At 57.8% G+C, this 26,928-nt stretch overlaps 3 protein-coding genes across 4 annotated transcripts; 1 reads left to right on the forward strand and 2 right to left on the reverse strand.

Moving 5' to 3' along the window:
• Window positions 1–2,581: 2,581 nt before the first annotated feature.
• On the forward strand, window positions 2,582–15,266 carry CERS5 (ceramide synthase 5). The gene is made up of 11 exons (XM_054397113.1): window positions 2,582–2,781; window positions 5,411–5,516; window positions 6,571–6,701; window positions 8,274–8,331; window positions 8,969–9,019; window positions 9,374–9,466; window positions 9,681–9,809; window positions 10,080–10,186; window positions 11,094–11,250; window positions 12,498–12,527; window positions 15,031–15,266. Exons 1-11 carry the CDS (start codon window positions 2,582–2,584, stop codon window positions 15,181–15,183), a joined length of 1,215 nt encoding a protein of 404 aa, XP_054253088.1. The 3' UTR covers window positions 15,184–15,266.
• A 1,731-nt stretch (window positions 15,267–16,997) lies between these two features.
• On the reverse strand, window positions 16,998–17,389 carry LOC128979040 (cytochrome c oxidase assembly protein COX14). The gene is made up of 2 exons (XM_054397119.1): window positions 17,363–17,389; window positions 16,998–17,267 (listed from the first exon to the last, which is right to left on the reverse strand). Exon 2 carries the CDS (start codon window positions 17,257–17,259, stop codon window positions 17,101–17,103), a length of 159 nt encoding a protein of 52 aa, XP_054253094.1. The 5' UTR covers window positions 17,260–17,267; window positions 17,363–17,389; the 3' UTR covers window positions 16,998–17,100.
• Window positions 17,390–19,088: 1,699 nt separating this feature from the next.
• On the reverse strand, window positions 19,089–26,130 carry GPD1 (glycerol-3-phosphate dehydrogenase 1). Of its 2 annotated transcripts, none has more exons than XM_054397115.1 (8): window positions 26,090–26,130; window positions 25,739–25,916; window positions 25,062–25,133; window positions 24,605–24,743; window positions 23,332–23,444; window positions 22,229–22,462; window positions 21,324–21,430; window positions 19,089–20,792 (listed from the first exon to the last, which is right to left on the reverse strand). In XM_054397115.1, exons 1-8 carry the CDS (start codon window positions 26,128–26,130, stop codon window positions 20,696–20,698), a joined length of 981 nt encoding a protein of 326 aa, XP_054253090.1. In that variant the 3' UTR covers window positions 19,089–20,695. The 2 variants fall into 2 exon arrangements, with proteins under 2 accessions (XP_054253090.1, XP_054253089.1); XM_054397114.1 differs by having other exon boundaries at window positions 25,062–25,202.
• Between the last annotated feature and the right edge of the window lie 798 nt (window positions 26,131–26,928).

The following is a 26,928-nucleotide window of genomic DNA, read 5'->3' on the forward strand; positions in this document are numbered from 1 at the left end:
CCAATTCCAAAGGGACTTTCTGGCCTGCTTTAACACTTGGTAACTTGATGCACTTTAAGATGTGCAAAGGGCACAGCTGGGATGGCTCTGAATGGCAGCAACACCCACATTGTGCTTGGCATCCAACAACTGCAGCATCTCAGCCTGAGTGCAGTGTGATTCTTTCTCTCCAGACTGCCAGCTGAAGACTCCCTGCTCCCTTTCTTTCCCTCTGTGCAACTGGAGTGGTGTGCCCATTGCTGGAGCCACCCCTGTTTTAGTGCTTTCCCACCCCACAGATCTCTTTGAGGACCAGGCAACCCTTTTACAGTAGCCTGCAGGGCATTACTTTGGCATTTCAAATGCATTTGAAGTGGAGGGGTTTATTTGGGGTTTTATGTTTGTGTTTTTTTTTTTTTTTTTTTTTTTTACTTGGAGTTCATAATTTTAAACTGCAGATAATATTTTGAAGGCCTTTTGTCAGCTTTACAATCCTGCCTGTACCAATCTGCCATAAACCTCTTTGTTATGGCTGTGAAATTAGGCTGGAATGAAAAAAAAAAAAATCTCTGGAATAAAAGGGGTCTGGACAGTGGAACTTCTCTGATTGCTCCAATCAAAGCTTCCTTGGTTTTTAAACTTCATTTCTTTGAGGAATGGTCAAATCCTGGTGGGTGGGAGGAGGATGCCCTTTGCTGTTAGCTTCCTTTGTACTGCATTCTCCTGAGAATTAGCTTTAACTCTACTTGAGGTGTAAAATACTCTGTTCTTAACACTCCTAACTCCAAAATCTTCAATAAACTTTGGTCATTTGCATTAAAATTGAAGTCTGAGACTGGATTGGTGCTGGCTTGGGTTCAGCTTCACCACAGCTCCCTTTTGACAGCAGTGGCCACAACCATCACAGAGTTGTCATGGAATGGGTTGGGTTGGAAAGGACCTCGGAGCTTTTGGAGGCCTTTTCCAGCCCCCCAATTCCATGGTTTCAGAGGATGTTGCTCTAAGACGGTGCTGGGGCAGTGCTGATGCTCTACTGGTGCCTGGAGCCTAGGCAGTGACTGCTCTGGTGCCACTAGGTGCCAGTGTGTGCCCAGGCTAGCACTGCCTAGCAGTCAAACCTGCACTCTGCTCGGCCCCAGCGTGGGGAGGGATCAGGGCAGGATGGGAGAGACAGTGAGGACCTGTGGGTATCTCACACTTCCATTTCTGGCATCAAGGTGCTGCTCAGGCATGGCAGCTAAGGACAAGAGGGTTCCCCTGCACCACCCTTCCCTTAAGCTGCTTTGTGCTGCAGTTACCTTCACTTAAGCCTGGGGTGGGTTTGATTGGGGCAGACAGAGGCTAAACCCAGAGAAATGCAGAGTGTCCTGCAGCAGCATGAGAAAATGTGGATTTAGGCAGGAGAGGGCAGAAGCAGGCTGCTGTCAAGCTGGGGTGTCAGCAGCTGCACAGCAGCAGCTTTTTCTTTCTTCTGGAGGGAGAAGCAAGACTTGTACAGCAGGGAGACAGCTGCTGTGCAAGCACACACTGCTGCCTGGAACCTTTATCCACGTCACACAGCCACGGAATGGGCTGGGTTGGAAGGGACCCTGATTTGGTACCAATTCCCTCAAATTACTCAGCAGCTGGAGATGTTTCTGCCTGGACCTCCCTGGGCAGCCCATTCCAGAGTCTCACCACCCTGCTACTGGAAGACTTCTTCCTCAGCTCTGGCCTAACCCTGCTCAGCCTCAGCTCCAAACCATTCCCCCTTGGCCTATCTCCAGGCTCCCTCATGAGGAGTTCCCATCCCAGGGAGCTCTGAGCCAGGCTGTCCTTGCCCCTATCAGTATTTGTGTGCTCAATGGGCTGTTAGATTTGCTCTCACCTGGATGGATGCCAGGAGAGCTCTTAGATGGAGGATGGATCATTGGCTTCAGCGTACAAGGAAGTCGATGCCGTGATGGAGAGCAGAGGAGCGGAGTGTGGCAGGTTCCAGCGGCCAGGCTCCGTCATTGGGTAACCCTCACCCCGAGGCTGCCAAGCTTGTAAATGCTTCTTACAGCTTCCTTCCATTTGCAAGGGCCTGGGAGCTCAGCTGAGGAAATCACCCCCGCAGAGGTGAGCCGGAGGCGATTTATCTACCGCAGCTGAGCAGCCACCACCTTCGAGGTTGGGCTCGGCGTCTGCTCCAGCCATGGGGGCAGACATCAGACTCCCCTCTGGACCGCGTGCTTTAGGCCACATTAAAGCTTCTGCTGACTTCTCAGTCTCGAGGACTGCTTTTCAGTCACAACAACCATTCTCCGTTAGCGGAAAGCCCCCCGAGGGCCGGCAAGCTGGGACCGGAGCCGCCTGCCCGGGGCCAGCTCCGCCCTAACCCTCGCAGCGCCGAGGAAAGACCTGCGGGAACGCGCCTCGGATCCGGGGCGCGCCGCCGGCGCCCTGCACACGCGCGGAAGTAACGGTCCGCACGGAGGGGGTGTGGCCAGAGGGAAGTCCCGCCCTCCCGCGCCCCGCGCGCACACGCGCATTGGCCGCCGCGCCGGGGGGGGGCGGTGCGAGCGCGGCGGTGGCCGCCTGGGCTGCGGCCGCCGGCAGGGAGGGAGGCAGGCGGCGGAAGATGGCGGCGGCCGCGGCTGCGGCGCTGCGGGCCTGGTTTTGGAACGAGCGCTTCTGGCTGCCGCACAATGTGACGTGGGCGGACCTAGCTGGCGAGCCGGGCCCGCCGGGCAGCGGGCTGCAGTACCCGCGGGCGGGCCACGTCCTCTCCGCCTTTCCGCTGGCGCTCGGCATCTTCGCTGTGCGGCTGCTCTTCGAGAGGTGAGTGCGGCCGGGCCCGGGCCCGCCCCCGCTTCGGGGCTCCCCCGGGGCGGTGGGGTTCTCAGGTGAACGGGACGCTACCCTCGGTCCCGCCTCAGGGGCGAACGCACGGCGAGGCCGCCGGTGTCTCATAGCAACGGGCTGCGGAGAGTCCCGGAGGGAGCGGCGGGGCCGAGCCGGCGGCGAGGCGGATCGGGCTCGGCCCCCGCGGCGCAGCTCGGTGGGGCTCCCCCATCGCCCCTCAGGGCAGGGCCGAGGCCCTTCGGCGGAGGCCGCTGTGTGCTTTCCACCCCCGGTGTCGCCCGGGGCTCCCTTTCCGCGGAAAGGGAACATTGTGTAACGCAGGAAGACCCTTCCCGGGAGCCTCTCCGCCGCTGTCACGGCCCCGGGGCTCCTCTCTTGCTCGGCTGTGGATCCCGAGGGGCTTTTCCAGTCCTAGCGGTGCCTCATGCTGAGGTAGTGCAAGGAAGACATCTGGGGAATTCCCTTCGCTTTCTCCTCCCGTCCGGGGGGCAGAGTGAAGCTCAGCTGCGGCTCTGCAGTTGGCTGACTTGAATGGCTGCGTTCTGCCTTTATTCTACTTTCCTTGCGAGTTCCTGGATGAGGAAATAAGACTTGTTCACATGGCCTGGTATATTATTAAACGTTTTGTGGGTCCCTTGCATCTCAGGCATGAGGGAAGTGCTTGCAGATCATCCTCTTTGGCCAGGAGCAGGTGTAATGCTCCAGTGCTCACTGCCCTGAGTCTCCACAAACACCTTCCCCGGGGCTGAGGTTTTCTCTGCCCACGATGTGGATCTCTTCCAGCCACACCCGAGGTGGACTGCGTGGGTGACAGAGATACTAATTAGTAAAGCTGCTTATTTAGGAGTGCTGTTAGGTGAAGCAGACCAAGACACCTTGTATTCCTGCTCAGATAATTCACTCCAGATTGATTTAATCTGAGTTTTGGACGTTGAAAAGGCAGGAGGTGTTTCTAAAGCTTGAAAAGATCTGCAGGACTGAAGAGAGCAGGAATGGAGTTGGGTTGGTTCTGTGGATTTGCTGGAAGTGGGAATTTTCTTGAACTCTCAGAAACTGAAGAAAATGAAAGGGCTGGGGAGAAGTGAAGATCAGATTGGACTGTGGAGAGAAATCACAGAATGGTTGGGTTGAAGGAATCTCTGGAGATCTTCCAGTCCAACCCCCTGCCAGAGCAGAGTCACCCAGGGCAGATCACACAGGAACACATCCAGGTGGGTCTTGAAAGTCTCCAGAGCAGGAGGACCTTAAAGATCATCCAGGTCCAACCCCCCTTAAGAAGCTGAGAAATAGTTGTGATAATGTAGGAGTCTGAGTGCTTGGAAGTTGGTGTTGGCCTCACCATCAGGCTGCTTGAATAACCAATGTGAAGAAGGTAGCCTGGTAGGTGTGACTGGAGCCAGCCAGCAGACACCTGTGGACAAAAGTGGAATAAAAGTCCTGAAGTGATGATAAATCCTTGCTGGGAAGGTGTGGCTCTGCACTGACCTTGGGAACAGTTGCTGCAGTTAAGATTTTTATGGAATCATAAAGTAATTTAGATTAGAAGGGAGCTCTGAAGGTCACGTTGTCCAACCCTCAAAGCTCTCCTCCAGGCCAGTCAGGCTGCTCATGATCTTGTGCTGTTTAGTTTTGAATATCCCCAGGAATGGAAATGCCCCTGGGCAGCCTTGGTTTGGTGCTTCCTTGCTCCTGCTGTGCAGATTTTGTCTGCAGGATGGAGGGCAGAGCTTGAGCCTCTGACAGGCTGAGCTCTGGGGCTGCTGAGCCTGGAGAGGAGAAGACTCCAGGGGAACCTTAGAGCTGCCTTCCAGTGTCTGAAGGGATCCTGCAAGAAGGCTGCAGAGGGACTTCTCATGAAGGTGTCTGGAGACAGGACAAAGGGGAATGGCTTGAAGCTGAGGGAGAGCAGGGTTAGACTGGAGCTGAGGAAGAAGTTCTTCACAACCTCCCTGGGCAGCCTGTTCCAGTGCCTCCCCACCCTCACTCTCAACAATTTCTTCCTCCTCTCCAGTCTCAATCTGCCCTCTCCCAGCTCAAAGCCATTGTCCCTCGTCCTGGCACTCCCAGCCCTTGTCCCAGGTCCATCCCCAGCTCTCCTGCAGCCCCTTCAGGCACTGGAAAGCTGCTCTGAGGTCTCCCTGGAGCCTTCTCCAGGCTGAACAGCCCTAGCTCCCTCAGCCTGTCCCCATAGGGGAGGTTCTCCATCCCTCTGATCATCTTTGTGGTCTGCTCTGGAGCCTCTCCAGCAGTTCCAGGTCCTTCTTGTGCTGGGGCCCCCGAGCTGGCTGCAGTGCTGCAGGTGGGGTCTGAGCAGAGCAGAGGGGCAGAATCCCCTCCCTGTCCTGTTGGCCATGCTGCTTTTGCTCCCTGGGCTCCAAGTGGTGTTTCTGAGTAGTGAGCACATTCTGACCCTTGCAAGCAGGGACATGAAGCTTCTCACTTCAGATGGATGCATTGCAGGTTGCATTGCTGGCTGAGGGCTAAGAGTTCACCTCTGAAGTGAGTGGAGCAGCTTCTCCTGGAGAGATTTTACAGGCTGAGGTCCTTGTGCTTCAGCAGGGGAGGGAAATGCTCTGATTTGATGCTTTCTTTTGGACTCTTTCAGGTTTATTGCCAAGCCATGTGCCATCCACCTTGGCATTCAGGACAGTGGTCCTCACCGAGCCCAGCCCAATGCAATCTTAGAGAAAGTGTTTACAGCCATCACCAAGGTGAGTGCCCTGCAGGTCCTGCTGGGGGTGGAGCCACATGGCTGAAGCCACAGGGGGGGTTTGCTCCCACTTTCCTAGTCTGAGAAAAATGCATTTCACACCCTGCCCTGCTCTCCTGTTACTGCCTCTGGAGATAGATTAGAATCAGGGAATTGATTTGGTTGGGAAAGACACTTAAGATAGAGTCACAGAATGGTAAGGGTTGAAAGGGACCTCCAGAGATCATCCAGTCCAACCCCCCTGCCAGAGCAGGGCACACAGGAACACATCCAGGTGGGGCTGGAATCTCCAGAGAAGGAGACTCCACAACCTCTCTGGGCAGCCTGTTCCAGGCCTCCAGCACTCTCACAGCAAAGAAGATTCTCCTCACGTTGAGGTGGAGCCTCCTGGGTTCCAGCTTGTACCCCTTGTTCCTTGACCTGTCACTGGGTACCACTGAAACAAGCCTGGCCCCTTCATCCTGACACCCACCCCGCAGACATTTATAGACACTGAAGTTCTCCAGCAGGAGGGTGGTTGAGACTCTGGAGCAGGCTGCCCAGGGAGGCTGTGGCTGCCTCCCTCTGGGGGTGTTCAAGGCCAGGCTGGATGAGGCCTCAAGCAGCTGAGTCTAGCTGAGAGGTGTCCCTGCCCATGGCAGGAGGGTTGCAGCAGATGATCCCTGAGGTCCCTTCCAACCTGAACCATTCTCTGAACTCTTCCTCACCGTGAGTAGCAACCCCTAAGTGTTTCCAGCTTTGCTCTGAGCCCGGGGCTGCTGCTGCAGGTTTGAACAGGTAGGGCAGGGCCTTCTCAGAGCAGCTCCACCCGCCCCAAGAAGCAGAACAGTTGCATCCTTTGTCCTCATGTGCTGTCAGGTGATGGAAGAGCTGAGGAAGTGCTCAGCCTCCAGCCTGCTGCAGCAGTCAGCCCTGGGTCGAGCTGGAGCTGTGGTGGTGCTCTCAGCCTCCCTAGGGAGTGGGCATCATTTCTGTCGTCGTGCTGAGGGGGATCTTGGACTGAAGGGAGGTTGAGGAGTGGGAGGATGTGATGAGCTTGCTTTGTTTCCCTTCAGTCTCCAGATGGAAGGAGGTTGGAAGGTTTGTCCAAGCAGCTGGACTGGGACGTGCGGAAGATCCAGCGCTGGTTTCGGCACCGGAGGAACCAGGACAAACCCAGCACCCTCAGGAAATTTTGTGAGAGCATGTATGTCTGTGTGAGGCTCCAGCCCTGTGTGCTCTTTGTCTCCAGCTCTGCTCATCTGCCCCTTCCAGCTGCTGCCTGGGGGTGGGCTGCTTAGAAGAGAGTTCTGTAAGCAAATGGAGGAAGTTAGGAGGGCTTGAAAGAATCTTCTGTAAGTGTGCCTGAGAGACCAGAGCAGAGAACCATGGAGTGGAATGGGTTGGAAGGGACCTTGAAGATCAGCCAATGCCAGCCCTCTGCCATGGGCAGGGACACCTCCCACCAGCCCAGGTTGCTCCAGGCCTCACCTAGCCTGGCCTTGAACACCTCCAGGAAAGGAACATCCATAGCCTCCCTGGGCAGCCTGTGCCAGTGTCTCCCCAGCCTCACTCTCAAGAATTTCTTCCTCCTCTCCAGTCTCAATCTGCCCTCTCCCAGCCCAAAGCCATTGCCCCTTGTCCTGGCACCCCCAGCCCTTGTCAAAAGTCCCTCCCCAGCTCTCCTGGCCTTGAGCAACCTGGGCTGGTGGGAGCTGTCAGGGGGTTGGAAGTGGATGATCTTTAAGGCCCCTCCTAACCCAAACCATTGCAGCAGTGAGGGCAGCTCTGCTGTCTGCACAGTGCTGCTGCAGGGCAGTGTTGGTTCCCAGCAGGGTGAGCTCATGGTTGGCAGAGTGCTGGAGATGCTTTGATCCAGACACTTGCTGCATTCCTGCTCTTCTCATTCCACTTCATTCTTTTGTTCCTTGTTCCTTTCTGAGCACTTAATTCAGGGTACTCAGCACCTGAATATTTTTTTCCTGACTTGTTCTTTCTTCTCTGCTGCTTTCTTTCCTTTCCAGTAACTTTCTTCATATTAATTCCTCCCCCCAGTATGGTTCTGTCTGCTTAAAGCCATGAGGTAAGAGGGAGAAACACATTAGGAAGCCTTCTGGATGTCAGTGCCTTATCTTCTTGTTACCAGTGGATATGGAAGCAGAGGGATGATGCATGTTCATAGCATCCTAGAAAGGCTCAGGTTGGAAGGGAGCTCAGAGCTCATCTATTCCAACCCACCAGCCCAGCTTGCTCAAGGCCTCATCCAGCCTGACCTTGACAGGCAGGAGGCAGCCACAGCCTCCTGGGTGTGCCAGAGTCTCACCACCCTCCCACTGAAGAACTTCTTCCTCAGCTCCAGTCTAACCCTGCTCTGCCTCAGCTCCAAACCATTCCCCCTTGGCCTGTCTCAGACCCCCTCATGCAAAGTCCCTCTGCAGCCTTCCTGCGGTATCCCTTCAGGTACTGGCAGGCAGCTCTGAGGTTCCCCTGGAGCCTTCTCCTCTCCATGCTGAGCACCCCCAGCTGCCTCAGCCTGTGCTGACAGTTGGTTCTCAGCTTTGGTTTCTAACCTGGCTGTTGAGCTGTGAAGACTCTTCAGTAGATTTTTCTCCTGTCAAATCTTTGCCAGCTCAGGGTTAGCATTCGGTGGGTGAAAGCTTCTCAGATGTCACAGCTGGGGGAGGCTTTTCCCCTGACTGAGTTTTGCTAAAAATGGTCACCCAGGGCTGCTTCTGTTTCAGAAGTTTAACTTCTGCTGCTCCTTTTCTCTTTTCCCCAGGTGGAGGCTCACCTTCTATTTCAGTATATTTTTGTATGGGCTCAGGTTTCTCTGGACGGTGAGTTCAGCTCCTGCCCCCCTCCCTCTCCTGGGGGGCTGCTGCTGGGGAGTGGTTGTCCTGCTGAAACACAGTGGGGGGCTGACTGCTTGTGTCCCTTCTTCAGTGCTGGCACCTGGCTTAAAACAAGGTGGGGGGGCAGTGGAAGGCCAACCATGTCCTGGGCTGCAACAGAAGCAGGGCAGCAGCACAGGGAGAGGGGATTCTGCCCCTCTGCTCTCTGAAACCCCACCTGCAGCACCCTCTGCAGCAGCTTCCTCTGCTGGGGGACACCTGAGCTGGATGCAGTGCTGCAGGTGGGGTCTGAGCAGAGCAGTAGCAGTGGTAGGGGGGCTGCTGCTGCTGTTGCAGCTGTGTGATTATCCCTTGCATTTCCATCACAGTTTGCCTTGCCTCTGGCTGCAGCAAGACTCCTGAATCCCCGGGAATTCTACAAGGAGTCAAGCAGCAGGCTTTTAAATCACTGGAAAGGTTCACAATGACTTTAGCTCCAGTGGTAGAGTCAAAGATAAAGCAGCTCAAGATGAAATTGGAAGGAAACAGAGCTCTAGAGGTCAGCTGCAGTGGATGACAGGGAAGGGAAAAAAAAAAAAACAACTCTGCAGCATAATCCTTTCTCTTTGTCCTTTCCTCTTAGGCTCCCTGGTTTTGGGACACACGACAGTGCTGGCACAGCTACCCCTTCCAGGTAGGGCAGAAACACCAAGTGTCTCTCTGGCTAGAGACCAACCCTCTGAGAACCCAACTGCCTGCCTCCCCTGATCCAGGAGGCTGCAGGATGAGCTGTGAATGTTGAGAGGGAATCTTGCTCCTGAGTCAGGTCTGGCTGAGCCCACTGTCAGGTGTCTGTGGCTTAAGGTGGTTGTTACCAAACCTTAATTCTGGAGCTTTTGTGCTTCAGCATTGTGGAGGAACAGAGTGGGGTGGGAAGGGAGGACAGGGAAGGAGGAGTGCAGGAAAGGGAAGAAGGAAGCAAGGTTGATTTTAGTGTGGATTTCAAGTACTTTGTCTCCTGACTGTGCTCTCTGTGTTTGTTTTCCAGCCTCTCACATCCAGGCTTTATTATTACTACATCTTGGAGCTGGCCTTCTACTGGTCTCTGATGTTCTCTCAGTTTACAGACATCAAAAGGAAGGTGAGGCCAGGCAGGGGCACTGAGTGCTGTGCCCACTGGGGAGGGCCAACAAGAGCCAGGAGTTAAGGAGCTCTGAGGTCCCTTCCAACCCAACCCATTCCATGGATCCATGAATCCTGTGACCACACTTGGTCAGTTTTGATGGCTCTGTGCCAAACTTGTGGTGTGTTTGACAGCCTAAAGAGGCTTCATTCGTCTCTTTTCCTGTTTCCAGGACTTCCTGATCATGTTTGTCCATCACTTGGCTACCATTGGCCTCATCACCTTCTCCTACATGAACAACATGGTGAGGGTTGGGACCCTGGTGCTCTGCCTCCACGATGCATCAGATTTCCTTTTAGAGGTGAGTTTGCTGCCAGGCTCTGTGCTGCTGCCCTCAGGGGAGGAAGCTGAGTTGATCAGCTGCATTAAATCTGCCACCAAAGCTTCTGCTGCTGATCTTGCCCTGTCAGCTTTTCCTCATAACTGCTTTAGCAGCAGGAATAATCCCCAAAACCTCCCAAACTCCTTACAAAACGGGATGGCTTGAGGAGGGTTTTGGAGCTTTACAGCCTGGTGATTACAGGAGGGCACAAAGGGAGGAATATTTTCCTGTTTCTTGTCTCTCTTTCAGGCTGCAAAGCTTGCCAATTATGCCAAGTACCAGAGGCTCTGTGATGCCTTCTTCATGCTCTTCGGGGTTGTGTTCATCGTGACACGCTTGGGCATTTATCCTTTCTGGTAAGCACCTCAGGCTGGAAGCTTTTGTTTCTTCTGCCAATCCTTTAGGCAGAGCCTTTGTGTTTGAATTCCTTGCCAGCCTTGTTCCTCCAGGCAGCCTGAAGCTGCAGACAGCCCCAGTTGGGAGCAGCAGGGGACGACTGGGCATGTGAAGGAGCGTGAGGAGAATCCTAATGCACAGCTGGGGCCTCTCCTTCTGCTGCAGAGAGATTCAGGGATTCACAGAAGGGGCTGGGTTGGAAGGCACCTTAAAGATCAGCCAGTTCCAACCCCTGCCATGGGCAGGGACACCTCTCAGCTAGACTTGGCTGCTCAAGGCCTCATCCAACCTGGCCTTGAACACCCCCTGGACTGTTTTGTCTTTGTCAGCTCCTTGCAGTGCCAGAGGAGCTGAGCTGCCTGTCCCTGTTTGTGGCTGCCTGGCAGGAGGTGATGCTCTTGCATCATGCTGTTGCTCAGCACTCCTGTAAATCTTTAATGTGTTTTCCACTGGCTGCAATGCAATCCCTCAGCTTCAGAGGAGAAGCTCTGGCAGGCCTGCGGTGGTGTTGCAGCCCTTGCTTCACCTCACCTCTAGTCCCTTCCCTCATGAATCTCCCAGAGCTGGCTCTGACAGGAGTAAAGCAGCAGATAGTGAGACACAAACTGACCTGCATCTGGCTACTGAGAGTGGGAGACTCAGAGAATCAGGGAATGGGTTGGGTTGGAAGGGACCTCAAAGCTCAGCCAGTTCCAACCCCCTGCCATGGACAGGGACACCTTCCACCAGCCCAGGTTGCTCCAGGCCTCATCCAGCCTGGCCTGGAACACCTCCAGGGAGGGGACAGCCACAGCCTCCCCGGGCAGCCTCTCGGCTCAAAGCTGGAGCCATGGCAGCTCTGTTCATGTGCTTCTGGGTCTCTTCTAGGATTTTGAATACAACCCTGTTTGAAAGCTGGGAACTGATTGGTCCTTACCCTTCCTGGTGGCTCTTCAATGGGCTCTTGGTGACCCTGCAGCTCTTGCACATCATCTGGTCCTATCTCATCGTCCGCACTGCCTACAAGGCCCTGGTGCGGGGCAAGGTAAGGTCCCTGCTGGGGACCCTCTTGGCTCCTGTCAGGCACTCAGGAGGAGCTGGTCCCCTCACTGAGGGCTGGCCCTGCTTCCTGAGGGGCTCACATCAGGAGAGCTTTGTGCAGTGCAGCTTGCTGGGCCTTGGGTCGTGCCTGCTGCAGAGGCTGCGGTGATGCTCAGGTGGTGCAGCAGAGCTGGTGACAGACCCTGGGGCTTCAGGGGGCAGCAGGCTCTGTGTTCAATTGTCCTGTGATCACAGCAGGGCTTGGAAGGGACCTTCAAGGTCATCCAGTTCCATGGGCAGGGACATCTCCCACCAGCTCCAAGCCTCACCCAGCCTGGCCTTGAACACCTCCAGGCAGGGAGCAGCCACAGCCTCCCTGGGCAGCCTGTGCCAGGGTCTCCCCATCCTCACTCTCAAAAATTTCTTCCTCATCTCCAGCCTCAGTCTCCTCGAGCTTCAGTCCATTCTGTGAGATGTTTTCTAGCCTCAGCTGGTTCTGGGGCTGTGAGGAGGGTGCTGCATCCTCATCCCTGAGCACTACCACAGCCTGCTGATGTCAGGCAGTGAGCTGCAGCATGCAGAGGAGGAAGGGCTGGCAGAAGTGGTTGTGACTGGGCTGCTGGGGAGCAGTCTGGCTGCAGTCCTGAGTGCTCTAGTTTGAATTTGTGTCTCAGGGAGAGGGAGGGTGGACTGCAGCAGCTGGCTAGCAGCAGATGGTGCCCTAGCAGTGAGCAATGCAGGCTCAGCTGCCAAGCTAAAGGTGTAGCTCAGTTGGGGTAGCATGAGGCAGGGCAAGCAGCCTAGGAACTATGACTCCCAGCTCACCTCTCAAGAGAAGCCACTTCCTGTGCAGCTACCAGAAAGCAGCAGCCAAGTTCACAGCACAGATGCCTTTTTTAGTCAGCTCTTTGGTTTCTGAGCTGAATTTCTCTCATGGCTCTGCTTCATTTTGTGTTTAACTTCTTGGCTGCCCCTCCACGTGGGGTGCAACCCTGACAAATGTTTCTGTCCCTGTGGTGTGTGGCGGTGGGGTCAGAGGAAGGCAAGGGGCAGAGTGCGCACAGGATCTTTTCCCCTGTTCCCCACAGCTGCTGCTGCCAATGTCTTGTTGTCTGTCTCTGCATCTTGGTTCTGTATCCTGAAGTCTACATCTTTTTCCTTTCCTTGGTTCTCTCCTGCCCAGGTGACCTAGCCAGAGAAAGGACTTTAAGCTCTGTCTTCTTCATTCTTTCCTCCTTTTTTCTGTGCCAGATTGGAGCTGGACAGTTTCAGCCTTTGCATGTAAGTCTGATCTGTGCTTCCCTTTGGTCACTGAAAGACTTTGGCTGTTTCTGGGCTAAGACACAGCTGTGGTTTGGGGGCTCTAGGAGGTTGCTGCCTTCTCTCCCTGCTTGATGCAGGGGAGTCCAGAGGGCAAAGCAGTGTCTTGGGGTCTGTTCCTCTCTGCTGTCAGCTGGCTGCATGGCCTTCACCTTTCTGCTTTGATACACCCCCAGAGTCTCTGATCCTGCCTAGGATGGTTTAGGCTGGAAGGGGCAGAGAGTAATAAATGATTTGGGTTGGAAGGGACCTTCAGAGGTCATCCAGTCCAAGCCCCTGCAGTCAGCAGGGACATCCCCGACCAGAGCAGGTTGCTCAGAGCCCCAAACAACCTGACCTGGAGTGGTTCCAGGGATGGGGCAGCTCCTACCTCTCTGGGCAGCCTGGGCCAGGGTCTCACTGGGCTCATCCTGAAAAACAACTTCCCTCTTTTAGTTTCCAACCCACCCCCCTTGTCCTGTCACAACAGATCCTGCTCCAAAGTCCCCAGCTTTCTGCTCGGCCCTTTAGGCACTGAAAGGCCTCCAGAAGGCCTCCCTGGAGCCTTCTCCTTTCCAGGCTGAGCAAGCCTAACCCTCCCAGCCTGGCCTCACTGCCAGCATTGCTGTGGCCTCCTCTGGCTCTGCTCCACCAGGTCCCTGTCTGTGCTATGGACTCCAGAGCTGCCCCAGCACTGCAGGGGAGGTCTCAGCAGAGGAGCAGAACCCCCTCCCTCCCCCTGCTGCCCACCTGCTGGGGGTCAGCCCAGGACAGGGCTGGGGCTGGGCTGGGGGGATGCAGTGGAGGCTCATGTCCAGCTTTTCACCCACTGGCACCCCTGAGTCCTGTGGGGTGTCCTCCCTGTGTGCCCTTGAAGGTCATCTGGTTGCACTCCCCTCATGGCCACTGTGCTGAGTGGCAGAGCACAGGAGAGCAGCAGTGCTGTGGAGAGGAGCAGGAATGAGGGAAGCTGGAAGGGCTTCTGCTTCCTTCCCGTGCCCCTTGGAACTTCCAACACAGCAGGAGAGTGAGGAAGGATCCTGAAAGTCCTGGCAGCAGCCATCCAGCAGCCTATCAAACTGATCCTGCAGATCATTAACTGCCCCTGGCTGGATCCCTGCCAGAGCTTCCCTTCAGCTCCGGAGCTGCTTGCCTGCTGCTCTTGGAAAGCCTTGACCCAGAGCGAGCAGAGAATGAAATCCCTGGGCAGCTGCTGGCCACAAAAGGCTTGCAGAGGGCTGTAAGGTGCAGAGGCAGCAGCTCAGCACCGCTCAGCACCGCTGGCTGTATGGCTCTGGCCCCTCGGCTGCCTGTTTGCAGTTGGGGCTGGGGCTGTGCTCCCTTCCCCTGCTGCGGTGCTGGGGCAGCGCCCCCCTGTGGCGGCAGTGGGCAGCAGCCGGCGCCGGCCTCTGCCTAGAAGGTTCCAAATCCCCTCCACATCGAATCCACCTGGATCTGCAGGCAGCCTTTTAACTGAAGGCACAGCTCTGGAGCGGATCGAGGGCTTGGGGCTGAGCTGCTCCTCCTGCTCCTGAGCTGTGCTGGATCAGGTCCTTGTCATTGCTCTCCAGCCTGCTGTCCCAGCTGGCATTTGCTTAGAAATGAGTTCTCAGCACAGGCTGTGAGAAGTGGAGGCACTGAGTGCAGACAGGAGCCTGATCAACTGAGCTACTTCATCATTCAAGGATCGAACAGGTCCCTGTAGGACAAAATGTTCTCTATAAAACATGGGGTTTGGTCATGGGATCCACTGATCATGGAATCACTGTGGTTGGAGAAGATCTCTCAGCCCTCAGCACCACATCTCTGCAGCTTTGAAAGCCCCCAGGGACAGGGGGGATACAACCAGTCCCTTGGGCAGCCTGTGCCAGGCTTTGAGAACCCTTTCAGTGAAGAAGTTTCTTCTAATATCCAACCTAAACATGCCCTGGGGCAACTTGAGGCCATTTCCTCTTGTCCTGTCCCTTGTTCCCTGGCAGAAGAGCCCAACCCCCACCTGGCTCCAGCCTCCTTTCAGGGAGTTGCAGAGAGCCAGAAGGTCTCCCCTCAGCCTCCTCTTCTCCCAGGCTAGACACCCCCAGCTCCCTCAGCTGCTCCTCCCCAGCCCTCACTCTAAAGAATTCTCCCTCCAGTCTCAGTCTCTCCTCTTCCAGCTTCAATCCATTGCTCCTTGTCCTACCACTACAAGCCCTTGGAAAAAGTCCCTCCCCAGCTTTCTTGCAGGCCCCTTTCAGGCCACTCAGGGTGGGCAGACTGGTTGGAAGTGGAACTGATGCTCCCAAACTGCCCTTTCCAGTGTCTGTTTTGCATTCTCTGTGTACTGCCAGATTCCTCTCCAGCTTCAAGTGCCTCAGGGTGGAATGGTGAAGGGAAGTGGAGCAGGGGAAGGTAGCTGACTAAAGCCAGTTCAGCCCAGGGGCACAACCTCCTCACTGCTGTTCCCTGTCCCTTTTTCACCTTCCTCCATTTCATTGCCACTTTTCAGGTCTCCAAAGACGACCGCAGTGATGTGGAGAGCAGCTCTGAAGAGGAGGAGGGGACCTGCAGCAGCACCAAAGGAGCTCTCAGCACTTCCAGCAATGGCTCCAACCCCAGCAATGGCCACGTGGCTGCTGGCCAGTGGGCAGAAGAGGAGTAAGGCCTCAGGCTGGCCTTGAGCAAACACAGACTTCTCTTTCAGTATCTAGATGTGTTGAGCTCCACATTCCCAAGTGATCTTTAATCAAGATACCCTTCCCCAGAGACCTCCTGCAGCTCTGACAGGGGCACAGGCCAGGCCAGGCACGAGGCTTTGCACAGCAGAAGGGAGAAAGCCAACGGCTCGGGGTGGAAGTGAAGCTGCACATGTCACCTGAAGCCATTTCTGTACTTCAGCCTTTGTCCCATGGGTATTTGCAGAGGTCTGTCTGTGACCAACTGGTTTTTACTGGGATCGACTCAAGGCAGGACAAGCTTGGGCTGGGCTGGCTGCTGGTGCCAGTTTGCTCCAGCACAAGGCTCAGTGGATCTCCTTGATGCATTCCAGAAGCCACTTCAGAGCATGGAGAGCGTGGGGTCCTGTGGTTCTCCCTCCCAGCTGCCCTGTGGCTGCAGCAGAGCCTCTCCCTCTCGGTCCTGCAGCGAGCTCTGCCCCAGACTGCTGCAACAGGAGCGTCCCAGCTTGCCACCAGGGTGCTACAGGCTGAGGAGGTTACAGCTTCTCTCTCTGCTGTCAGGAGGGACCAGGCCAGCCTTTGCTGCCTATTTTGGTGCTGCAAACCCCTCTGAAGCCTTGACCACAGCCTCCTGAAGAGGGGGAGGGGGTTGGTTATTGCCCCTAAGACAGCTCTCACAATGCCTTTTTAAATCATGGTTGGTTGGGTTTGTTTGGTTTTGGTTTGTTTTTTTTTTCCTGTTGCAAGTTGCGGTTTTGAAGACTTCTCCAGGCCTCCTGGATCCAGCTGGCTCAGCCAGGACTTGAGCTGGGGGTGGACCAGTACTGCTGGGCTGTGTTTAACTGGCCACAAAATGAAGTGTTTGAGTCCTGCTGGTCACCAAGACAGAAGTGAATGTTGCTGCTCTGATTTTGCAACCAGCTGGAGGAGTCACTGGGCTGAGACAGCAGCCACCCCCCCCAGGCTTTGCTTCTCTTCTTTTACTCAATGGTACTTGGGGGCAATGGAAGAGCTATGGGTCAGGGCAGGAGCAGAATTTTGGAAACTTCTTCAGTTGTTACCATTTTATACCATTGTTTACTCTTCTCTCTGATTAAAAGACGCTTCAGAAGCTTGGCTGACACCTTCCAGCTTGAGAAAACTGAATCAGGGTAGCTCCTGCCTCTCTGCTCTGCCAGGGTGAGGCCACAGCTGGAGGCCTGGGGCCAGTTCTGGGCTTCCTGGTTCAAGAGAGACAGGAAACGACTGGAGAGAGTCCAACAGAGGCTGGGAAGATGCTGAGGGGCGTGGAGCAGCTCTGGGAGGAGCAAAGGCTGAGAGCCTGGAGAAGAGCAGCCTCAGGGGGGATCTGAGCAATGCCAAGCAAGAGCTAAAGGGTGGGGGGCAAGAGGCTGGGGCCAGACTCTGCTCAGTGGTGCCCAGGGACAGGGCAAGAGGCACAAGCAGGAGGAGAAATTTCCTTGGTGTGAGGATGCTGGAGGCCTGGAGCGGACTGCCCAGAGAGGTTGTGGAGTCTCCTTCTCTGGAGAGCTTCCAGCCCACCCCACCCCCACCCCCGGCTATTGTGCTCCTGGGCAAGCTGCTGTGGGTGCCCTGCTGGAGCAGGGCTGGGGAGAGAGGAGAGGTCCCCTCCAGTCCTCGTGTATCCCACACCTGGGTTCTGAGCAGCTGCTCGGCTGCCAGGCCAGGTACTGCCGCTGAGGGCACCTCTGCAAGTAGCGCAGTGCCCAGCTCGGTGCTGGTTCCGGCGCACGGTCACGGACAGCCCCCACGCCACACCCGCAGCTTTTCACTGCGTTTTTATTGTTCTCCATCTCCTTCCCCAGCCTGGGGACATCTTGGGGCCGTTTTCCTGCTCCCTCGCAAGCCGGGATTAGGCGGCACCGGATTCCTGTCTGCCGTCAGCTGTCGGGGCCGGCCGCGGCCTGCCGCTCCCGGCGGCGCTGGAGGAGGCGGTGGTAGCGGACGGCGCAGAGGTAGCCTCCGTACACGGTCAGCAGCAGCATGGAGCTGGAGAAGGCCTTGTAGCCGAAGTCCGCCAGCTGCTTGCCGGACACCATGGCTGCGCCTGCAACACACAGGCGGCGGTCAGCGGGGCCGGGCGCGCACCCTCCCCGGCCTCGTCCCACCGGGATCAGCCTTCCCCAAGCCCCGTTCCGGTACCTGCGCCTCGGGCTCCGGTAGCGCCGTTCCGTGGCGCTCCGCTTCCGGTCGGCGCTCAACTTCCGGTTGCGCCCCGCTCGTCACACGTGCGGCCGCGATGCGTGCTGGGAAGTGTGGTCCGCCCGGGCGGGATGCTGAGGACGCTCCGGCGCCTCCTGCCGAGGGGGTGGTGGCGGCACCGCCGCTCGTCTAGCTCGGGCGGGCATCTGGCGGTCCCCGGCCCCTGCCGGTCCCCGGCCCCTGCTTATCCCCGGTCCTGCCAGTCCCCGGTCCCTGACAGTCCCCGGTCCCTGCCTGTCCCCGGCCCCTGCTTGTCCCCAGTCCCTGCTTATCCCCGGTCTCTGCCCGTCCCCGGCCCCGCTGTCCTTAGCACGTCCCTTGGTGTTGGCCTTGCTGTGGGGCCCAGCACAGGCTGCCCTGCAGGGCAGGGGACGGTGCCGCTCTGCGCCGAGGCCCCCTTGAGGCCCTGTCTGAGGCTCTGCGCCTGTGCGGGCAGCCCCAGAGCCTCCCTCGGGATGCCCTCCGGAGGCTGCGCTCCCCCTCCCTGCCTCCGTGACGGTGCCGGCGCAACCCTGCACTGCTCCCGCGGCTCTCTGGGGCTCTCAGGCTGCTTTCCCTCATCCCTTCCCCAGGCTGCTGCACAGCAGCAGCTCCCCGAGGCTGCAGAGCCCTGCAGAGCCTGGATGTGCTGAGGCTGCAGAACATAACTCCAAATGGCAAAGGGAAGACTTTTTATAGCTCATGAACTAGTGCAAGGCATGGGGTGTGGAAAAACAAGAGAGTTGTGCACTGGCCACCCCCAGGTGAGACTTGGGGCCTCCAGCAAACGCTGGGAGGGCCTGCAGGGCACTGCCAGCAGCACCCACGTGAGGAGAATGCACAAAGCCCTTCCACAGCACAGGAGACGACAGCCAAATGCAAGTCCAAAACACAATTCCAGGTCCTGCTGCAGCTCCAGGCAGGTGCAGGCCCAGGTGAGAGACTGCAGTGGGCTGAAGGAGAAGAGCTCAGAGACCCTCTCTCCTGTATGAGCCAAAGACTCAAACCAGGATTCCTGCAACCCTTCAAGACAAAGGAAGCAGAAGCTGTGGCAGCCCTGCAGGATCACTTTCCTTTACCCTCCCTCCAGCCTCAGTCAAGGTCCTCATTAGAGGAAGCCAGAGCTGGTGACTTTCTGTACAATAGCTCAATTGAATCTAAAGGTCGAAGGGTGCCTGGTGAGAAAGAGTCTAAGAAAAGGCACAGAAACAACTGCAGTGCCAGCAGATTAAATTCCCCTAGCAAGAGGCTGAGCAGAGGGCTGAGTCCTGGAAAGGTCACTCGGTGTGAGATGCATTTCAAAGGAAGGCAGGGGCAAGGCAGGCTCAGGAGAAGCAGTTGAGAAGAGATGAATAAAACCACACAGCATGTCCCAAGAGCCAACCATGAGAAGGGGAGGCCTGGGGGACGTGGAGCACAATGTGGTCCTGGCCCAGCTTCTGCAGGCTGCAGGTAGAAGAGTTTGGCTTCTGATTCCAGCTCAGTCTCAACCCTCTTTGGTCCCACAGCCAAACCTGAAGGCTGAGAATAAGCAAGTGGGACACTTGTGACGAGCAGCGACCTGCAGAGCCATTCTTGCTGTTTCTGGGACAGCACAGGAGGGTGCAGAGCCAGGAGGGAGCTCACAGTGCCCTGCTCTGCACTCTGAGCAGGCACCAACCCAGAGACGCTGCCGCACTAGAGCAGAGGGCTTGGGTTCCTTCTCCTCTCCAGGTTTATTATTGCTTTAAGTGTCCCTAGAGTCCACTGCTGGTCAGACACCCAGCAGCAGCAGGAGCCAGAGTGGGGGTGGGCAGGGAGCATCTCAGTTCTGCCAGTCCAGAGGGGGTCAATGACCTGCTGGCCACAGTGGCCTGAGCAAGCAGGAGCAGAGCCAGCTCCACAGGACCAGAGAGAGGCAGGTGGCATCCAGCTGGACAAAGGGCAAGCTTCAAAGGCAGAGGGCAAGGCAGGAGACCTCTGTCCTCTGCAGTGATGTTGGAGGTCTCCTCATGTGCCTCCTGTGGCTCATGTCCATTGCTGGACGTTTTCCAGCCCCCTCACAGGAGGGGCAGCAGCAGAAGGTAAGTGTGGGACCTGCTCTCACAGCTGCTGGGGAGCCACAGGCAGAAGAAGCAAAGACCAGGCTAAGGCACAGACTGGAGCAGGCCAGAGAGAAGGCAGAAGGCTGCTGTGGATCATTCACCCAAAAGCAAGGAGCTGCTTTACCAGGTACTCTGCCAGGGGTTCCACAGCCCACAGGCTGCTCAGGAAGACTTTGGGGCAGTTGGTTCCTGCACTGCCGAAGCCAAGCCAGGGGACAGAGTGACAGGAGGGAGGAAGGCTGCCCAGGCACAGTCCATGGGCACAGAATTAGCACAGGCAGAGCTGTGCCAAGAGGGGAGTTCCCTGGGGGCAGGGGGGGCAGGGGTGAGGGTGTTTGATTGTGAGAGCAAAAACTGAATAAACAAACTCTGAAGTCTCAGTCTGGGGCTGCCTCTCACAGACAAAGCTTTGGCTGTTGGGCAGCAGCAGGGGGTGGTGGCTGTGGAAGCAGCACATGGCAGGGTGGCAGAGAATCCTGCCCTCAGTGCTGAGGAGGAAGAGGCACTCACAGAGCCACAGGCTGCACTGGGCTGGAAGGGACCCCCAGAGGGGGTCCAACCCTCCTGCAGTCAGCAGGGACACCTCCAACTAGAGCAGGCTGCCCAGGGCCACACCAAGCCTGATCTTGACTGTCTCCAGGGATCTGGGCTCAAGGCACATCCCTGGCAAACCTGATCCAGCCCCAAGGAGCTTCAGCCAGCCTGGAGGGGCCTGGCAGGGAGCTCTGCCCTCACCATGAGACAGTTAAGCCCAAAGCAAGAGCAGCAAGCAGGAAGGGGCTGGGATGATGCAAAGTGGCCCTGTGGGGCTAACAGCAAAGCTCATCCCCCCTGGCAGTGCCTCCTGCACCACCCCTGTCCACCCAGGTGACCTGGCAGAGACCCTCTGAGAACTGAATCCACCAAGGCAAGAGAAAGAGAAGAGAGGAAGATGCTCAGCCCTGTTCAGGGCCAAGCTGAGAGCAGCAGAAGCTAAATGAGCCCTTCAAAGAGAGAAGGAGGTCAGCAGGTACCTCTGTGCTGGTGCCAGGCTCAGGCTGGCAGTGTCCTGGGCTGAGACAGGGGAGCTCTGCCCTCCCAGCACTGCAGAGGCTGCCAGCAGCTGCAGACTGCTCACAAAGCTGCAGCAGCAGAGCCAGGGGGAGCAGGCAGGAGCTCTGCACCCATCTCAGCAGGGTCAGGGGCCTGGGGGCCTGCAGGCAGAGCCCCCTTACATGTGCACAGGGTGGTTCTGCAGACACTTGATGACATCAGCCACAGGTTTGCCCTCGTAGCAGATCTGGTACACAGCTGTGAAGAGAGGGAACCTGTGGGCAGATGAACAAAGTCAGTCCTTGCCCTGGCACCACAGCTGCTGGAGTCAGAGAGCACAACTGCTGCTGCAAGATGCAGTGGGCAGGAGCTGGTGGGGCAGTGGTTTGGTGCCTGCTGCTTTGAGGTGGGCAGTGCAGAGTGACCTGAACAGCAGAGGCACCAAGGAGGGGGAGACTCTGGCACAGGCTGCCCAGGGAGGCTGTGGATGCCACTGTCCAGGGAAGCTGTGGATGCCACTGCCCAGGGAAGCTGTGGATGCCACTGCCCAGGGAGGCTGTGGATGCCACTGCCCAGGGAGGCTGTGGCTACCCCTTCCCTGGAGGTGTTCAAGGCCAGGCTGGATGAGGCCTTGAGCAACCTGGGCTGGTGGGAGGTGTCCCTGCCCATGGCAGGGGGCTGGAGCTGGGTGACCTTTAAGGTCCCTTCCAACCCAACCCATTCTGAGATTCGATGAGGTCCCCCTCCTGCAGCTGCAGGGGAGCCCCCCCCCTCACCCCAGGGGGCAGGCAGGGGCCAGCACTCACTTGTCCACTGCCTGCTTGCTTTTGAGGATGCGATGCAGCTCAGCAGACGTCTGAGGCCCCTGCAGCTTCTGCCCATTCAACATCTCCTTCTCCAGCTGCTCGATGGACTGCAACAACCCAGCAGTGACAGAGCTGTTCAGAAGGGCTTGGGGTGGTAGGATGAGGGACAATGGATGGAAACCAGAGCAGGGCAGATTGAGGCTGGACATCAGTTCTGCACAGTGAGGGTGGTGAGACACTGGAACATGTTGTCCAGGGATGTAGTCTGTGGCTCCATCCCTGGAGCCAGGCTGTGCCACTGGGCAGTGCTGGCAGGACCCCCTTGGTGCTGCTGGGGTCCCCCCTGCTCAGCAGGCACCAGAGCTGCTGCAGGCCCCCTTGGTGCTGCTGGGGTCCCTCCTGCTCAGCAGGCACCAGAGCTGCTGCAGGACCCTTTGGTGCTGGGGTCCCTCCTGCTCAGCACTCCCCAGAGCTGCTGCAGGCCCCCTTGGTGCTGCTGGGGTCCCTCCTGCTCAGCACTCCCCAGAGCTGCTGCAGGCCCCCTTGGTGCTGCTGGGGTCCCTCCTGCTCAGCACTCCCCAGAGCTGCTGCAGGCCCCCTTGGTGCTGCTGGGGTCCCTCCTGCTCAGCACTCCCCAGGGCTGCTGCAGGCCCCCTTGGTGCTGCTGGGGTCCCTCCTGCTCAGCACTCCCCAGGCTGCTGCAGGCCCCCTTGGTGCTGCTGGGGTCCCTCCTTCTCAGCACTCCCCAGGCTGCTGCAGGCCCCCTTGGTGCTGCTGGGGTCCCTCCTGCTCAGCACTCCCCAGGCTGCTGCAGGCCCCCTTGCTGCTGCTGGGGTCCCTCCTGCTCAGCACTCCCCAGGGCTGCTGCAGGCCCCCTTGGTGCTGCTGCTCTACTCCCCACTCACCTTCCCAGTCCTGGCAAAGGCTTCTGCCACCCTGCGGTTCCGGCCGCCGTAGCAGGTAGTGATGAGGTCGGCGACCCCACAGCTCTCCAGGAAGGTGGAGGAGGAGACAGGGCCCTTGCAGAAGAGTTTGGCGAAGGCAATCATCTCCATCAGCCCCAGGCGGATCACGGCAGCCTTTGTGTTGTCTCCGTAGCCCAGCCCATCGCAGAACCCTGCCCCCACAGCCACGACGTTCTGCAACACAGCAGCAGCACAGAGGGGACTGCTCAGAGCTGTGCTGTGGCTGTAGGACCATCAGATCCTTTTGGTTGGAGAAGACCTTTGAGCTCATCCAGTCCAACCATTCTCCAGCTCTGCCAAGGCTGGTGCTAGCTCATGGCCCCCAGCACCACATCTCTGCAGCTCTGAAACCTGTCCAGAGATGGGGACTCAGCCACCTCCCTGGGCAGCCTGTGCCAGGCTTTGAGAGCCCTTCCAGTGAAGAATTTTCTTTTGATGTCCAACCTGAACCTCCCCTGGGGCAACTTCAGGACATTTCTTCTTGTCCTGACCCTTGTTCCTTGGGAGAAGAGACCAATCCCCACCCGGCTCCAACCTTCCTTTCAGGCAGTTGAAGAGATCCAGAAGGTCTCCCCTCAGCCTCCTCTTCTCCAGGCTGGACACCCCCAGCTCCCTCAGCTGCTCCTCCCCAGCCCTGCTCTGCAGACCCTTCCCCAGCTTCGTTGCCCTTCTCTGGCTCTGCTCCAGCCCTCAATGTCCTTCCTGGAGTGAGGTGCCCAGAACTGATTCCAGGACTCCAGCTGTGGCTTCAGCAGTGCCCATTTTATGGGGACAATCCTTGCTTTGGACCTGCTGGCCACCCAATTCCTGATTCAGGACACAGTGTCCCTGTGAGATCCCAAGCCCAGGCTCCGGTCTGTGTCAGTGGTCATCATCCCTCCAAGCAGCTCAACAAGACTCAACCACAGCTCCCTCCAAAGCCTGGCCTGTGCCACAGGGTAACACCCAGCAGGGTTCACCCAACTGGCAGCTCCTCCCCTGAGCTGCCAGCAGAGCCCTGGAGCACCCCAGGCTCTGCAGACCCCAGGGAGCAGCTCACCCACCTTGAGGGCCCCACAGATCTCCACGGTGTCAGCTTCCTTCACTACTGTCACTCGAAAGTTTGGGGTCTGCATCAGCTCCTTCAGCTCCAGCCCATGCTCCAGGTTCTTGCAGCCTGATGGGAAGAAGGAGGATGATGATGGGGGACTGTGCTGCTCTCCTGCCCAGTGGTGCAGCTACTGCAGCAAGAATCATCAGGGTTGGAAAAGCCTTTTCAGGTCATCCAGGCCAGCCTCCAACCCAGCACCTCCATGGCCACTAAGCCATGTCCCAAAGTGCCACAGCTGCACATCTGTGAACACCTCCAGGCTGGTGACTCCATCACCTCCCTGGGCAGCCTGTGCCACTGTGGAGAACACTCAGGGGGAAGAAGGTTCTTCTGATGTCCAACCTAAACCTGGCCTGCTACAACTTGAGGCCATTTCCTCTTGTCCTGACATTAGTTAGGAGAAGAGGAACCCAGTGCCCAGCCCAGGGGCACTGCCAAGCATTTGCAGGTCCACCGAGTGCCAAGCACACGTTGGCTGCCAAACAAGCAAGGATCAGCCTTGGAATTTTCCCAGGAGATGAGGACAATTCCCTCCTGCTTTGTCAAACAGCACAGAAATACCAGGCCCAGGACATTCAAAGCACCTTCAAAACTTCACATTTGGAGGTTTGGAGGCTGCTGGTCCTGCAGGGTCCTGCACGAGAGCTCTGCTGTGTGCTGGCTGCAGGAGCAGGAGCTGCCTGCACCTCTCCAGTCCCTGCAGCCTCCTCCATGGCATGTTTGCCTTTGTTCCAAACACAGACACTTTGAATCCCACCACTTCTAACTCAGCATAATGCTCTGTTGGGTTTGGCTGCTGTGCACCATTCAGAGCGTGGAGGGCTGCTCACAACAGCCACCAGATGAACTTTCAGCAGCCCTGGCTGGCAAGAACAGGAGGTCCAGGTGAATGTCCCTTGGAGCCCAAGGAAATGAAGGCAGGAACTGGACTGCTAAAGGGCCTTTTGGTGTCCACCCTTTAATTTGTGCCCAGCAAGCTGCCTGGTGCAGGTTCCACACTAGCAGAACTCTCAGACACACAACTCTGCTCCGCATGAAGCAAGCAGCCCCATCCCGAGCCCTGTGGATGAGTTCATCCAGCTGCCTGGAGCCTGGCTGCCTCCACAGGGAGAAGGAGCTGGATCCCCAAGGAAGCAGCAGCTGAAGCTGCACCAGGCTCTGCCCTCTGCCCTCTCCTGCTCGTTAGAGATGAAGGCTGCTAACGAGGAGGGCTGGAGGCTCCTTACCGATGGTGGTTTCACAGAACTTCTCCTCTGCCACCTCGGCAGCGATGTTGGCGCCCATCAGGACACTCATCTCTATTCCCAGCTTCTCATGGATGATGTCTGAGATCAGCCTCAGCCCATTTGGTCCTTCATCCACCCCCTGGGAGACAACCAGGGGCAGAGATGAGCACCTGCCCCGCTGCAGACTTGGACTGCTGCCTCTCTCCTGCCATTCCTGTGCTGTGATGCTGCAGCTGTCATCCCAGCAGCACCCCCTCCCCCCCCCCCCCCCCAGTGCTCAGCTGCACCCCACTCAGAGCCCTTGAGATCTCCCCACTCCCTCCAAATCCCCACAAGGACTCTGCCCCACTTCCCACCCTCCCCACACCTCCCACAACCCCATTTTCTGTCCCCCCCCCAGCCCTTCCATGCCATGCTGCTTCCAGCCAAGCCCCCCTGGCCAGGCTCCTGCTCACACCTTGATGAGAGACATCCCAACAGCCTCCTTCTTCACATGGCCCTTGAGCTGGTCACAGACTTTGCCAATGAACTGGTGAGGCACCACGAAGAGGAGGATGTCAGCCTCAGCACAGGCTTTCAGTAGGTCTGGCTCTGCCACCTGAGGTGAGTATGACTGGCATCAGGGCCCTGTGTCTCTGGCTGAGCAGTGAGATGTGTCCTGAACCCAGGACAAAGGGGACAAGGGACAAGAAAGTAACAGCTGGAAGGGAAGGAAGGGCACAAAGTCTCTGCCCTGAGGTCCCCATGGGGCTGGGGAGCAGAGCAGCCTGGGCTGATCCCACAGAAGCAGTGGGAGGAGCTGGGGGTGTTCTGGGGACCTCAGTATGGCAGTGCCAGCGAGGGGCTGGGTGCCCAGGCATGGGGCAGCAGCCCCCAAGGGTTCTCTGCTCGCTGCCAGCTCAGCTGCAGCCACATGGCCTCAAGCCCAGGCTGGGGGATGGCAGAGCAGGGGCAAAGGTGGGCAGTGAGAGCAGCCAGGACCGAGGCTCTGCCAAGCACAGATCAAGGTCACAGGGAGGGTGAAATCGAGTCCGGTGCAGCTCGGTGCATCCCCTGCTGCCAGCCCCGGCGAGCAGAGCTCCAGCAGCTGCCAGCAGAGTTGTTCATTACCTCTGTCCGGCTGCCAGGACTCACCACGTTGGGAGGCAGTTTGTGCCCCGGCAGGTATTTGACGTTCTCATGCTCCGTGTTGATGATGTCGGTGAGGCGCCGGCCGCCCACCTCCTCCTCCAGCACCCACATCTTCACCTGCTCCTGGAAGGTGCCGAGCCGAGCCGCGTTGCTGCCTGCGATCTTGGCGATGGCAGAGCCCCTGCGTGGGCAGAGCAGAGCTGCGGAGCGGGCACCGAGGCTGCTGGCAGCAGCTTGCCCAGCGCACCACAGCTCACCAAGGGCGAAACTGTTCGCTTGCACCGCGGAGCGCCGGGGGGGACGGGGACGGCGCCGTGCCCCGAGAGGGGCTGCGGGCGGGCAGAGGGCACTCACCAGTTGCCAGAGCCCACGATGCAAACCTTCTTGCCACCCATGGTGCAGGGAGCCAGGGCACTGCGCGGCGCCCAGCCCCGCCGCTATTTCACGGCCACCCGGAGCAGGGGCGGCCCCGGCCCGCCCCCGGCTCCGCCTCAGCCCCGAGCGGGCAGCGCCGGCCGCTGCCCCGGGCACGACTCCGGGGGCTGCAGGTGCAAGCGGCTCTCCCGGTGGAAAGGCTGAGCCCAAAGCCCGGCAGAGCCGGGAGCGGTGCCTGCGGAGCCTCTCCCCCTGCTTTTGCCTCGAATCATTTTGTTCTACCTCCATTCCCTTTCCCCCTCCAGGTAACAAGCACGGAGCTGGCTGCAGAGCCGGACCCCGCTCCGGTCCTCATCTCACCGCCTGGAGTCTGATCTAGAGAGGTGATTGTCGCTGGGCTGGGCACTGGGGAGGCCACACCTGGAAGCCTGGGGTCAGTCCTGGGCCCCTAACTGCCAGAAGGACATTGAGGGGTTGGAGCAGGGCTGGAGAAGGGTCTGGAGAAGAGGGCTGGGGAGGAGCAGCTGAGGGAGCTGAGGCTGGAGAAGAGGAGGCTGAGGGGAGACCTTCTGGCTCTCTGCGAGTCCCTGAGAGGAGTCTGGAGCCAGGTGGGGGTTGGGCTCTGCTGCCGAGGGACAGGACAATAGCCTGAAGTTCTCCCAGGGGAGGTTTAGGTTGGACATGAGGAACAATTTCTGCCCTGCAAGAGTGGTCAGGGGTTGGAACAGGCTGCCCAGGGAGGTGGTGGAGTCCCCATCCCTGGAAGGGTTTCAGAGGCACTGCTCTGGCTGAGGGGCATGGGTTGGCAACAGCCTTGG

This window comes from Indicator indicator, chromosome 41 (assembly GCF_027791375.1).
Source record: "Indicator indicator isolate 239-I01 chromosome 41, UM_Iind_1.1, whole genome shotgun sequence".
Taxonomy (NCBI): Eukaryota; Metazoa; Chordata; class Aves; order Piciformes; family Indicatoridae; genus Indicator; species Indicator indicator.

Excerpts from the sequence above, each read along its gene's own strand:
- CERS5 (XM_054397113.1), top strand. The coding sequence starts at position 2,582 with ATGGCGGCGGCCGCGGCTGCGGCGCTGCGGGCCTGGTTTTGGAACGAG. Across the intron at positions 6,702-8,273 it reads AGGAAATTTTGTGAGAGCAT|GTGGAGGCTCACCTTCTATT; the intron begins GTATGTCTGTGT and ends TCTTTTCCCCAG. Across the intron at positions 8,332-8,968 it reads GGCTCAGGTTTCTCTGGACG|GCTCCCTGGTTTTGGGACAC; the intron begins GTGAGTTCAGCT and ends CTTTCCTCTTAG.
- LOC128979040 (XM_054397119.1), bottom strand. The coding sequence starts at position 17,259 with ATGGTGTCCGGCAAGCAGCTGGCGGACTTCGGCTACAAGGCCTTCTCC.
- GPD1 (XM_054397114.1), bottom strand. The coding sequence starts at position 26,130 with ATGGGTGGCAAGAAGGTTTGCATCGTGGGCTCTGGCAACTG. Across the intron at positions 25,203-25,738 it reads ACAAACTGCCTCCCAACGTG|GTGGCAGAGCCAGACCTACT; the intron begins GTGAGTCCTGGC and ends TACTCACCTCAG. Across the intron at positions 24,744-25,061 it reads TTGGGATGTCTCTCATCAAG|GGGGTGGATGAAGGACCAAA; the intron begins GTGTGAGCAGGA and ends GTTGTCTCCCAG.